Source organism: Myotis yumanensis, unplaced genomic scaffold, assembly GCF_028538775.1.
Source record: "Myotis yumanensis isolate MYYU_CA2020_CCGP unplaced genomic scaffold, mMyoYum1.0.hap1 SCAF_2, whole genome shotgun sequence".
Taxonomy (NCBI): Eukaryota; Metazoa; Chordata; class Mammalia; order Chiroptera; family Vespertilionidae; genus Myotis; species Myotis yumanensis.
The window spans coordinates 70,636,958-70,650,504 of record NW_027223753.1 but is presented as its reverse complement, the minus strand read 5'-3'; the positions used below and the strand labels follow the sequence as shown (position 1 = coordinate 70,650,504).

General features: G+C 46.3%; 2 protein-coding genes across 4 annotated transcripts in view; one reads left to right on the top strand and one right to left on the bottom strand.

Moving 5' to 3' along the window:
- The window catches only part of RPAP2 (RNA polymerase II associated protein 2), a 115,467-nt gene extending 105,480 nt beyond the window's left edge, over positions 1–9,987 (bottom strand). Inside the window, exons 1-2 of one of the 3 annotated variants that reach the window (XM_070405592.1) lie at positions 9,868–9,987; positions 9,098–9,143 (exon numbers count right to left, since the gene is read on the bottom strand). In XM_070405592.1, the coding sequence (XP_070261693.1) occupies positions 9,098–9,143; positions 9,868–9,940 (119 nt within the window). In that variant the 5' untranslated portion in view covers positions 9,941–9,987. The remainder of the gene's footprint in view (positions 1–9,097; positions 9,144–9,867) is intronic. The other 2 variants (XM_070405591.1, XM_070405590.1) reach the window with 2 other exon arrangements.
- Positions 9,988–10,059: 72 nt separating this feature from the next.
- GLMN (glomulin, FKBP associated protein) overlaps positions 10,060–13,547 on the top strand; it is a 47,877-nt gene continuing 44,389 nt past the window's right edge. The window contains exons 1-3 of the mRNA XM_070405589.1: positions 10,060–10,131; positions 10,931–11,006; positions 11,429–11,554. Coding sequence (XP_070261690.1) covers positions 10,968–11,006; positions 11,429–11,554 — 165 coding nt within the window. The 5' untranslated portion in view covers positions 10,060–10,131; positions 10,931–10,967. The remainder of the gene's footprint in view (positions 10,132–10,930; positions 11,007–11,428; positions 11,555–13,547) is intronic.

The following is a 13,547-nucleotide window of genomic DNA, read 5'->3' as shown; positions in this document are numbered from 1 at the left end:
TACGAGTTTATACTCTATTACTTCTTTGGATAACTAAAAAGGGAGGCTTTTCCTCTGAAATCTTTATAAATAAGAAGAGATTAGAGAGGAAAAAATATAATTTTGGCTTTTCTTACAAGTAAAAATTTGTGTCAAGTCTCAAGGTCAACAGATGGCACAGTTTGACAAGAGAGAGTCATATTTGCAAAGAAGTGTTTACTTACTTTTGTTGTAAGTTTCATTAAATAACTATATTGATATGACTATGGTTTAGGAAAATAGCAATCTTCCTAGGAAGACTGGTCCTTGTCCTGGCACCAACGGGGCTCTGTCAGCTTTTGCGTGCCCCACACATTATGAACATAAAGCACGGGTTATCAGATCGAACAACGGCCCCAGGACAGTGGTTCTCAATCATAGCTCCACCTGATGAGATTTTTCAAAAAGATACTATGCCCAGGTCCCACTGCAGGCTCATTAAATCATAATCTCTGAGGATGGGGTCTGGTTATTGGTGTTTTCTTAAAAGTGATCCAAACAATCTTTGTGTGCGACTGGGTTGAGAATCATTGTCACAAGACCAAAGATACCAACTCTCTTGGTGATGCATTTGCTCCTTCCTAGCACTGGTGTCTACTTGCCTCCTAAACCAACCTTTGCTGACCTCCTGGACCTTGACTTGGCTCTCATATCTGGACCTAGAATGTACTCACCTTTTCTCCCTACCTTCAAAATGTTAGATTCTAATTCCCTGGAACAATATGTCTTACAAAACAATTTGGAGGACTGGAACAGGATTGCTAACTAGGAACACATAAGGACATTAAAACAAGAATGAATTTACAACTAACACCTGTTCTCCCATCATTTCATAAAAGCCATGCTTACATCAAAGAAGTATAAAAGACAAGGACACAATTAAAAAGCAGTTCTTCATACTGACTATATTTATATCTAGCTTTTTTTTTTTTTTTTTTTTTACTTTTACTGAGATCTTTATTTCTTTAAATAGTTCAAGTTACTGCCTAGTGTCCTTTCATTTCAACATGCAACTCCTGTAGCATTTCTGGAGGGGCGGGTCTAATAATAATGAACAACTTCAGCTTTTGTTTATCTGGGAATGTCTTAGATTCTCCCTATTATATCTAGCTTTATGAAAAATTTTATTTTTCTCATTTTGCTGCCTACCAATAAAAGCTATGTATGTCAGGTACTAAGACCAGTACATAACTGGCATTAGGAATTGCTGACTTAGTATTAACTATCTCAACCCACAATAACTTCTCTTAACTGATAGATACCTACAGCTGCTTCCCATGGATAGCCAAGTCTCACAGCTGCCCTCTGTCAGAAATAATGACAGGTAGTGTGGTATATAGCAGTGGTTTTTGGTCTCACCATTCCTTTACACTCTTAAAATTAGAGCTTTTGCCTATGTAAATTGTATTTGCTGACATCATATTAAAAGTGAGAAAAATTTAAACCATTTATTTAATAACTAGAGGCCCGGAGGCCCGGTGCACAAAAATTTGTGCACTCGGGGGGTCCCTCAGCCCGGCCCGTGCCCTCTCGCAGTCTGGAACCCCTCCGGGGATGTCCACCTGCTGGCTTAGGCCCACTCCCCGGGGGGATTGGGCCTAAGCTGGCAGTCAGACATCACTCTGGCACCCCGGGAGCCCTCGGGGATGTCAACTTGCCAGCGGGGAGCAGGCCTAAGCTGCAGTCAGACATCCTTAGTGCTGCTGAGGAGGCAGGAGAGGCTCCCACCACCACCGCTGTGCTGGCAGCTGGCAGCCTGGCTTGTGGCTGAGCAGAGCTCCCCTTGTGGGAGCGCACTGACCACCAGAGGGCAGCTCCTGCATTGAGCATCTAACTCCTGGTGGTCAGTGTGTGTCATAGTGACCAGTCATTCCCAGTCATTCTGCTGTTAGGGTCAATTTGCATATTACCCTTTTATTATATAGGATAGAGGCCTGGTGCACGGGTGGGGGCCGGCTGGTTTGCCCTGAAGGGTGTCCCGAATCAGGATGGGGGTCCCGCTGGGGTGCCTGGCCACCCTGGGTGAGGGGCTGATGGCTGTTTTCAGGCTGGTCAAGCCCCTTAGTGGGGATCCCAGTAGGTAACCTGACTGTTGGGGGCCAGATGTAAGCTGGCAAGGTCCTTGCACCTGAAGGGGCTAGCAAGGCTGGGACCCTTACCCACACAGTTTTCCCAGACTTGTCTGGATGGCGATTATCAGTAGAATGAGAACAGCCTTTCATAGCTTACTAAGAAGTCTGTAACTATTTACTGAGATATGCTGTACTGAGAACTTGTCCTTCTGCCATGTCTCTCCCTTAGAGATTAAGAGGAACAAAGAATACATTCCTCTTGACAGACCTCCTATTCAGTGTGTTGTATATAAATAGGATTGTATAGCTAATAAACTCGCTTCAATTCCTCGAGAACTGGAGTCCTCCCGATCCCGCTTTCCTGTCTTCCTTTCTTTTCTCAATTCCCACCTCCCTGCCTCACCCCGGCTCAACCTTGTCAGGCTGGCCCTGACACCTGACCCCATGGGAGTGTGGCCAGCCTGGGTGAGGGGCTGAGGGCTGTTTTCAGGCTGGCCACACCCCCTTCAGGTTGGGGGTCCCCACTGGGGTGCCTGGCCAGCCTGGGTGAGGAGCTGATGGCTGTTTGCAGGCTGGTCAAGCTCCCCAGTGGGGATCCTCACCCCATGGGAGTGTGGCCAGCCTGGGTGAGGGGCTGATGGCCCTTTTCAGGCTGGCCATGCCAGCGGGCCAAAAGCAGGTATCTGGGATTTATTTAACTTCTATAATTGAAACTTCGTAGCCTTGGTCCGGTTCGAAGCCTGGGTTGCCCAACCCAGGTTCCCAGCCCCTCCTTGAGTGGAGGCCATGCCAGCTGGAAGCAGGTATCTGGGATTTATTTATCTTCTATAATTGAAACTTTGTAGCCTTGAGTGGAGCCCAGTGCTGGCCAGGGAAGGTGGGAAGCTTGGATTCCTCCATCGCCGGGGGCAACCCAAGCCTCCTGCTCGCTCCAGCTTCGTGGCCACCGCCATCTTTATGAGGGAGTGATGGTTAATTTGCATATTACTCTTTTATTATTTAATAATATACCTGTTACATGTTCATATATATATATATATATATATATTTAAATATTTTTATTTATTCCAGAGAGGAAGGGAGAGGGTGAGAGTGGCCAGCCTGAAAACGGCCCTTAGCCCCTCACCCAGGCTGGCCACACTCCCATGGGTTGGGGGTCCCTACTGGGGTCCCCACTGGGGGCTTGACCAGGCTGCAAACAGCCATCAGTCCCTCATGAGAGGGAATGATTGGCTGCCTCCTGCATGCCCCACACTGGGGATGGAGCCTGCAACCAGGCACGTGCCTCGACCAGGAATCGAACCATGACCTCCCAGTTCAAAAGTTGACACTCAACCACTGTGTCACGCTGGCCAGGCCATATTAATATATCCTATATAATAAAACCCTAATACGCAAATCAACCAAATGGTTGAACAACCGGTTGCTATGATGTGTACTGACCATCAGGGAGCAGATGATCATGCAGGAGCTGCCCCCTGGTGGTCAGTGCGCTCCCACAGGGGGAGCACTGCTCAGCCAGAAGCTGGACTCACGGCTGGCGAGCACAAAGGTGGTGGCAGCCTCTCCGGCCCCACTGCAGTTGAGCGGTAAGGAGAGAGGGGTCCCGGACTGCGAGAGCCCCAGACTGCGAAAGGGATGTCTGACTGCTGGCTTAGTCCTGATGGGGACTGGGCCTAAGCTAGCAGTCAGACATCCCCCAAGGGGTCCTGGGCTGCAAGAGGGCACAGGCCGGGCTAAGGGGACCCCATCCCACCCCCAGTGCATGAATTTTGTGCATCAGGCCTCTAGTTTTTAAATAAAAAATTTAGTGTGAATAGTGGAATTATTTAATATTTTTGAAAACTTTACTTTCTGGCTTAAAAGTATTCACCTGGATCGAATGTGGAAGTATTTTTTAGTTGGAATAAATTTATGAACGATCACTCCCCTCAACTACTATTTGGTTATCCCCATGGCTTTTTAATTGTTTCATCATCTTGAATGGTCTGCTCAAAATACATTTCAGCTTGTCTATATTCTGCAATTTATAGTGCTCAAAATAAGACAATCTCCTTAGGTTTGTGGTCAGATCAGTGTTGAAGACAGTTGCAATATTTCTTAAAACGAAGACAGTATAATCAGGCTACTCTACGGGGAAATGCAGGCATCCCTCGTTTTATGATGCTTCACTTTATTGCACTTGACAGATGTTGCATTTTCTACAAACTGAAGGCAAGATCTCCACTAGCAAAAAAGATTATGACTTGCTTTATTGTGGTGGTCTGGAAGTGAACCTGCATTATCTCTGAGATATGCCTGTACTCACCAAAGCAGATCTCAAATCCATCCAATTTCTCCATCCCAGGTGATTACCATCCCTAACATATTAAAACTTAAATTTCATCACTTTATTCAAGTTTTCCCATTTGCACGTAGAAAATCTAAATTGCTCTCACAGCCTACCAGGTACTGTATGAATGGAATCCTGCCCTTCTAACCTTTTCCTGTACTCCATTCTTGCCTTGCTCAGAATGCTGCACACCACCCTGGACATCTCTCCTTTCTTTAAGCAACCAAACCTTTTCCTGTCACACACATTGCATCTCTGGCTGGCGGTCTCTCCCCTCACTACTCTGTCTGGTGAATGCCTACTTAGCCTTCAGGACTGAGGTTAATTATTACTTTCTGAGAAACCCTCCCCTGAAAACCCGCCACCTTCCCTGCCAACCTCCAGCTAAATTAGATTCTGGTTATGAGTTCCGACTCCTTTATAGCACTTATCACAATTTTTAATTACGTATTTGTGATAATTTAATTGGTATGTCTCTGTTCCACTAAATAGGAACTGTGTCTATTCTATTCAAAATTATATCCCCAGGGCCTAACAGGTCTGGCATATCGTACACTAAGTAAATAACTTAAAAAAAAAATTAGTAAATTAAGGCCAAAGCCAACACTTCATAAAATACCACAGAAACGTATTTTTAAGTTCATCCTCACAGACTATTCCTATTCTAGAAAACTTTATGACAAAGAGATAAATCCAAGAGACAGCACAGGACAACTTTTTGCTGAAAATATGCACTTTTCTACAGACACTCATACCTTCATTAGAAATCTAAAAAGTGTCTGATTCTGGTTTTCTGAAAGCGTGGAGCAGGGGGTTGTAACAGTCGAAGTGAGAATTTATAATGCTTCCCAGGTCTCCCCTTCTCATAATAATTTTCTTTTAAGGTAGCACCCATTACTGTTTTTAAAAATGGTTCAATTAATAGGAGGTAAATGTGCTAGGGTGAGGGACTGCGGCATGGAAGGGTTATGGAATGTGGGAGGGGGAGGGACTGCGGCCTGGAAAAGGTTACAGATTGTGTCAGTGTCAGGAACCGTGGCAGAGAAAAATTGCTAGATTGTCTTAGAAAAACAATGTGTTATGATATGCTCCGGCCAGGTGTGACTCTGTTTACCCCCCGTTTGTGCTTATGAACTTTCTGTGAACTTCTAAGGAACAGCTAATGAAATGCTTTGTATTTTTTTAACACTGTTTTGCTATAAAGGATCATACTGCACCCTTGATCTCTGCCACATGCTCCGAATCTCCCAGAGGGGGAGATAGGTGCTGTGGTCAGCTGGCCAGCTTAATAAAAGGCTTTTAAATTTAAATTCTGAGTCGGTGGTCTATCTCGTTGAGCCAACCCATAACATTTGGAGGCCCGCAGCGAGATACCCTGCAGGGAGGAGAGGAACCCCTTATTTAGGGCTGGAGGCTCTCCCCTGGTAGGGGTGAGAGGGACCCCTTGCAGGAGGCTCTCCCCCGGAAGGGAGGAGAGGGACCCCCTATTCAAGGCAGGAGGCTGGACACAGCGGTACTCCTGGTCCTGACCCGCGGCCACGACGGTGGCCAGGGTCCCTGGTTCGTGCGGCTGTAGGCTGCACTGGGTTTGTCTGTCTGGTATTTGTTTGTCTTGGTATTTGTTGTCAAAAAGTTGTCTGCTTCTGTGTATACCCTGATGCCCCGGAAAGTCGGAGGGCTGTCAATGTCGTATCTGTTTCCCAGTCGGCCCCAAATATTAGGAAAAATGACAGAAGTTAGAAGGCTTTGAGGGGAAATCAATCTCTAAGTTGGTTGAGGTGGCCCAGAAGGTTTTTTACAATCAGGAGGACCCGAAAGCAGGTTTAGACACCCGGATGGCCAAGGTCCTCCTGGCCCTGAGCGAGGAGGAAGGCCCAAGGAGCCGGAGAGACAACAAGGGCAAAGAAAAGCCTCAAATCAACTGAAGGGCTTGTATGCATGCATATGAGCATAACCAATGGACATAAGACACTGGGGGGTAGGGGAAGCTGGGGTATTGTCAAGGGCGGGGGGGAAAAAAAAAGGACACATATGTAATACCCTTTGTAATGCTTTAAGCAATAAAAAAAAATAAATAAATAAAATAAAATAAAATAGTTAAAAAAAAAAGAAAAGAAAAGAAAAGAAAAGCCTCGAGAAAGAAAAGGAGTCCAACCCAGGCTTGGGAAAAATCAATGTGTATTTTGCAGAAAGGAAGGACACTGGAAAAGGGAGGGCCCTGAACGTGCGGGGGAACCGACTCCCTCCCATGCTGGTGGAGGAGGTGGATTGGGGTTGTTGGGGCTCAGCTGGCCCCCAGGAGCCCAGAATAATCCTGACAGTGGGGGGCCAAAAGGTGGACTTCCTTGTGGAACTCATAGCACTCACTCAGGACCTCTGGTGGGGAAAGGGAAAAAGAGTGAACATTTCAGCTTCCTGAAAATAGCTGCCTTGAACCCTGCCACACTCCTCCCTGACGAGAAGGCAGAGGCCCCTTTGCCTGACTGTGAGGAGACACTGACTACCCTCACTTCCCTCCGTGAGGACCTTGTGGACCAGCCCTGCAGAATCCGGATGAGACTCTCTACACGGACTACGGAAGCAGCTTCATAGAGGAAGGTACCCGGTAGTGGGGGGCACCTGAGGAGGAGCCAGGGGAGATCTAAGAAGCTCTGGTAAGCGCCCTGGCACTGGCCCTGCCGGACCTACACAGGGATATATCTCCTCACACTGCCCTTACAGGAGGACAAAGGAGCCACCTTAAAGAAGTCTCCTGACCTCAGGAGGAACGGAAAAAGCTCCTGAGATACTTAACCACCTGGCAGCCATATAGGGGCCAAGGAATTGACTAAAAGACCAGTAGGGCCCCTAGAAGTTCTCGTAGCCCTGCCAGCACAAAGGCTCCCAGAGAAGCCTACTCATCTGCCAGAGGAGCAGAGGCTAGCTGAGAAACTAAGGGCCCGGGAAGGAGAGGCTGGATGGCTAATTCTGCCAGATGGGAGGCCTATAATGCCAGAAGCCCTGGGGCGGACCATCGCTTCCCAGACCCACCAGAGCAAGCACCCACCTGAAGGAATGAAGCTATCAGAACTACTGGGAAGAGAATTTTACACCCCAGGGCTCCAGGAAATATCTCAAGAGTTGGCTAGAAGGTGTAGAAGGTGCCAAGTGTGTGCCCGGGTGAATCAAGGGCCCCCTGTTGTGGCTGCGCCGGGACAGCGATTCCGAGGTCAGAACCCCGGAGAACACTGGGAAGTGGACTTCACTGAAATACCAGGAGGACAAGGAGGGTATAAATACCTGCTGATTTTCATTAATACCTTCTTTGGCTGGCCTGAGGCATACCCAACCAAGGCAGAGACAGCACAAGTAGTAGTTAGAAAACTCCTCACTGAAATTGTCCCCCGGTTTAGCCTGCCACTATACATGGGTCCGACGATGGCCTGGCGTTTATCGCCAAAGTTACAATCCATAGTTAAGGCCCTAAGAGTTACTTGAAAATTGCATTGTGTTTATAGACCACAGAGTTCTGGACAGGTAGAGAGGATAAATTGGATCTTAAAGGAAACATTAACTAAGTTAAAATTAGAGATTGGCGAAAACTGGGTAAGTCTCCTTCCTTTTGCTCTCCTCAGAGCTAGGTGCACCCCATACATCCAAGGGCTAACTCCTTTTTGAGATAATGTTTGGGCAACCGCTGCCATTGGTGCCCAGGTTGGGGAAGGAGGAAGTCGCCCGTCTCTCTACCCAAAATTTGCTTAAGTCCTTACAGACTTTGCAGAGCAGCGCCAGGTCAGCACAACGGGTGGTGAGAGCCGTACTGGAGGAGGACGCACTGAGATCCAGTCCAACACAGTCTGCCTTCTCTCCAGGTGACCTCATCTGGGTGAAACGGCACGACCCTGGCAGCCTGGAACCTAGATGGGATGGACCCTACCAGGTGGTGCTGAGCACTCCAACCACCATCAAAGTCGCAGGAAAGAGGCACTGGAAATTGTAACCCCGTCCTCCTCATGCCTCTCACCTGGTGAACTGACCAATGGGAAGAAGAAAGACATGGGAACTAAGACTCTATGTCAGCAGCCGAGACCCTGGCCAATTCTTCACCATCAAATGCCAGACTCTTCCCCGGCAGCTTGACCCTACATTGCCAAATGCCTCCTCAATTTCATATCGTAGAGGAAGGCACTGAATCAAAGATTTGATTCGGACATAAGACCAGCAGGGAATGTGCTAGGGTGAGGGACTGCGGCATGGAAGGGTTATGGAATGTGGGAGGGGGAGGGACTGCGGCCTGGAAAAGGTTACAGATTGTGTCAGTGTCAGGAACCGTGGCAGAGAAAAATTGCTAGATTGTCTTAGAAAAACAATGTGTTATGATATGCTCCGGCCAGGTGTGACTCTGTTTACCCCCCCTTTGTGCTTATGAACTTTCTGTGAACTTCTAAGGAACAGCTAATGAAATGCTTTGTATTTTTTTAACACTGTTTTGCTATAAAGGATCATACTGCACCCTTGATCTCTGCCACATGCTCCGAATCTCCCAGAGGGGGAGATAGGTGCTGTGGTCAGCTGGCCAGCTTAATAAAAGGCTTTTAAATTTAAATTCTGAGTCGGTGGTCTATCTCGTTGAGCCAACCCATAACAGTAAACAGTCAAATGAATACAGCTGTCCAAATACTAGTAGTTCTCATACCTTTTAGAAGCATCTTCCTGTTTCAAGGTACTTGTCTGTTTAGTACCTAAAATCAAAAAACAAACAAAAAAACAGGTCAAGTTCTACCCGAATACATTAGGTTCCAGGGCAGATTCCTGCCCAAATAAAGTACCATCTTTTCCTCTTTTCCACATATCCCATTTCCGATCCTGTGGAATGGGAATCCAATTTGTATTTGTAAATTAATGACTCCAGAACTGTTCCCGGTTAACATGTATCTCTTTCGGGGTTGAATTTTCTCTTGTAACATAGTTGCAGTGATGCACTCCTGAAAATCTAAAATATGGGTACTTTTAGGGATAACCTCTCTCCGTCCCCCCAGTAATTCACTCCCGGGAAGGAGGGGAGGAGGTTCTCCGATACATACCGCCGGGAAGCGGGGCCCCAAAGCAGCTGTGCGACTGGAAGGAGGACCAGTGCCGGGTTCCAGGGCGGCTGCCCACGGGGCCCTGGTCACTGCCCAGCCTGGCGACCCCAGCTCTAGGCCCCCGGGGCCTCCACTGCCCTCTCCCTCAGAGCCGGGGCACAGCCCCTTCTGGGGCACCCTAGATTCTAGGGGGCCTAGAACGCCAGGGTTGGGAGCTGGGGGTCCGGCCGCAGGTCTTCCCCGGGAGGCGCGAGGCGGCGGTGGGCGCGCTCGGCCTTCTCCTGCCCTGCGGAGCCTCTCGGGGCGCCCCGCGCGCCTCGGTCCGGCACTCAGGAGGGGCCGGCTCTCGGGGTCCAGCGTGGGCAGAGGCCCTGGAGCCTACCTGCGGCCTTTCGAGAGGCGCGGTGGGGCCGGGCCTTGCGGCCGGCCCGGGGCAGCCCGGCAGATTCGGCCATGGGGAGCGTCGTCAGGCGCTCCGGCCCGCCCCGGCGTCTCCCTCCGAGGCTCCGCCTCCCTACGCAGCGCGGGGCGGGGCGGGGGCGGGCCAGTGGGCGGGCCCGGCTCGTGGGCGGGGCCTGGGGCGGGGCCCAGAGCGGCTGCGCGGCCGGAGGAGGTGAGGAAGACGTAGGAGCGAGAGGCCCGGCCGGTAGGTGGGCGCAGGCGGAGGTCCTCGGCGGCCCGGGCCCGGGGCAGACCTTGGGGCGCGGGGATGCGGCGCGACAGGCGGATGAGGCCCGGCGAAGTGGTGGGGCCCGAACCCCGGGGCGATTGACAATCGGGAGAAATGGCTTCCCTTGGATGCCGCCCGCACGCGCATTGGTGTTTAGCCGCCCGGCTGCGGGGCTGGGGCCGGGCTTCCACGCCGGGAGGAAGGATGGGCTGCGGGAACCGGGCGGGGGTCCCCCGAGTCCACGGGCTGGATTCGTTGTTTGGGGGACTGCACCTCGTAAGGAAAGTGCCCGATCACTTGGCGTGGAGGGCATCTGAACTTGCCCCACCGCCGCGTGAATGGTATTGACTTCAATTTTTGTCAAGTGGGGACATTAAAATATTAAAAACTCCCTATTGATTACAAGTGATTTCAAGCCCAACTTTTGGAAATAGTTTCAGAAATGAAATACTTTGCATTTTTAATGCACATTGTATAATCCATACTTGCGATCCTTTTGGGAGTGCTCCAGATGATTTTTCCCCCCAGTTGTATCTTTTAGAACTATTCTAAGCAAAATCATGCTTTTAAGAAAACCTGAAAGATGCAACAGGAGGTTTTTAAAAAAAAAAAAGATTTTTATTTTCTTAGGCTAACATACAACTAACTTTCAATAAAAGAATTTCAGCTTTAAAACTTTTCTTTATTGTACATACTAATAATTCATCAGAATGAAATATAACATTAATACTTCAATGTAATATCTCTGGTAGTTAACAGTGTGCTTTTCTCTTAGTACATTTCAGCATCAGAGCTAGGAAAAACAGCGAGGAATGGCTGTGGAAGAACTTCAATCCATAATAAAGAGATGTGTAAGTAATTTCTTCTTTTTTTTCTTTTTGCAAAGTTAAATACCTGCCAAAATACTATGGGAAGGGCACAGATTATTTTTAATTACACTTTCTGTCACTCAAATTGTTTATCTTCTTTAATCCTTGCTTTTTTTGACCTATGAAAAAGCATGAGGGCAGAAAGGCAGATTGGATTATTTGTCCATGTGACATACTCCTCTAAATAACCTTTAAAATATTTAATACTGGTCCTTATAGATTTTTTGACACAGGATTTCAAGATCATTCATTAGAGTATTTATTAGGTTAATCATAATTTTCATATATATGCGTATGAAACTTACGCAACTTACCTAGAATTTTCAGAGATAAAATAAATCAAGTAGTTATTGCATTTTTATTTGCCTAAACATGTTTTGTTTTGTTTATTTTGTTTTTGCCAGCAAATCCTAGAAGAGCAAGACTTCAAAGAAGAAGATTTTGGCCTATTTCAGTTAGCAGGCCAAAGATGCATAGATGAAGGGCACATAGACCAGCTATTAGAAGTTATTCAAAATGAAAAGAATAAGGTAAGTATGATCTTTGTGTGTACTTTTCAGTCTTTCACTAGGAAGGGAATAGTCACATGATGCTATTATTATTCATCCATTCATTTATTCATCATACATTTAAAAATCAACTTAAGCCCAGCTGGCATGGTTCACTGTTTGAGCATCAACCTATGAACCAGGAGGTCATGGCTTGATTCTGGTCAGGGTACATGCCCGGGTCAAGGTACATGCCCCGGTTTCGGGCTCCATCCCCAGTGAGGGGCGTGCAGGAGGCAGCTGATCAATGATTCTCCCTTATCACTGATGTTTCTATCTCTTTCTCCCTCTCCATTTCCCTCTGAAATAAAAATAAAAAAAAATACTAAAAAATAAAAATCAACTTAAATTTCCATAGTAGGAAACTGGAAAAAAAAAAAAGAATTAGGACTATTAGTATATTTTAAGATACTTACAGTCTGGTGGAAGAGATAAACATGTAAACAACTAGAGAATAACTGAAATAAGTGCTACAGTTAAAGTATAATTAAAGTACTTTAGAAGAGCAGGGATTAATCCTGGTTAAGCACCAAAAGTGGCATTTGGATCATTAATTTACTTTGAGAAATATAAATATCAGGAAGGCTAGAAATTCATTTTTGGTGAGTAGCACATTCTTTTCCTCCAGCCAGTTATATATAGAAAACCAAATATCAAGTAAGTTAGTATTTTGACATAAGGAGAGTTGGATAACCTTACTGACCAATATCATCCAGCTACAGTTATCTGAGAAGTCCATTCCCTACAATGGAAAAGTATGTTTTTTGGATCAGAAACAACTTTTTTTCAGATAGTTTTGGCAACACTGGTGAATTTTGTGTCTTTGGACTTCTCTTACACAAGGGAAGACTATCTTCTTTCCAGGAACACACTTTGTTTTTCATGTATAGTGCTGTTTATTTATACAGAAGTTTTCTTTGTTGCCATTGCAATCTAGTCATGCTGACCTGTGATTATATCCAGGGCACCTTGATTGTGTTTAGGAGAAAAAATTAGGACATTTTATTTAAAGCATTTATTTGTTTGTTTTTTAAATATATTTTTATTGATTTCAGAGAGGAAGGGAGAGAGAGATAGAAACATCAATAATGAGAATCACTGAGTGGCTGCCTCCTGCACGCCCCCCATTGTGGATCCAATCCAGGACCCTTAAGTCCACAGGCCGAGGCTCTATCCACTGAGCCAAACCAGTTAGGGCTAAAACATTTGCTTTTGATGTTTTTACAGTTCCTTTGTAGCCCAAAATAAAGTAAATGTAATGTTTTCTTTAACTCCTTGAGGATAATCTTTGAAAGTACCTTACTTTTAGCTAATAATAATAAAATTAATAATAGCTAATATTTATTGAGTATTTACTATGTGCCAGATGCTGTGTTAAGTGCTTTACACCTGTTAACTCATTTAGCCTCTCCAGAATCCCATAATGTACTATTATTAAATTGATTTTGTAGATAAGGAAACAGTTGCTGAAAGGTAAGTGACTTGCCCCCAAATCCAAGATTTAGACCTATGCAGCCTGGTTTCAGAACTCCTCACCACTCTGCTCTGCCTCCAGTTATCACCATATCGCACTTGCAAGGAAGTTTTAGAGTACACCAGAGGGGATTCATTGATTGTGGGGGTGAGAGAGAGAGAGGCATCAAAGATGACTGGGTTTCTTGCCAGGTGACAGAGTTAAGATTGATTAAGATTTACTATTAATCTGCTTTATGTGAAATGTTTTTCTGAGAAAGCCATATGAATAGTTTGTCCTAAGACACTGTAGTGCCAGGGTTTCTCAGTATTGGCACTATTGATATTTTATAGCAATCCTCACCCCCATTAAATGACAATAAAAAATGTCTTCAAACTGTCACATATTCACTGGTAGGTAGGGAACAAAATTGCCGCCATTGAAAACCACGAGTATAGTGGGAAAAACATGGGGTTTGCAGCTGGCCAGACTTGTATGTAAAACCTGGTTCTTTCACATGTT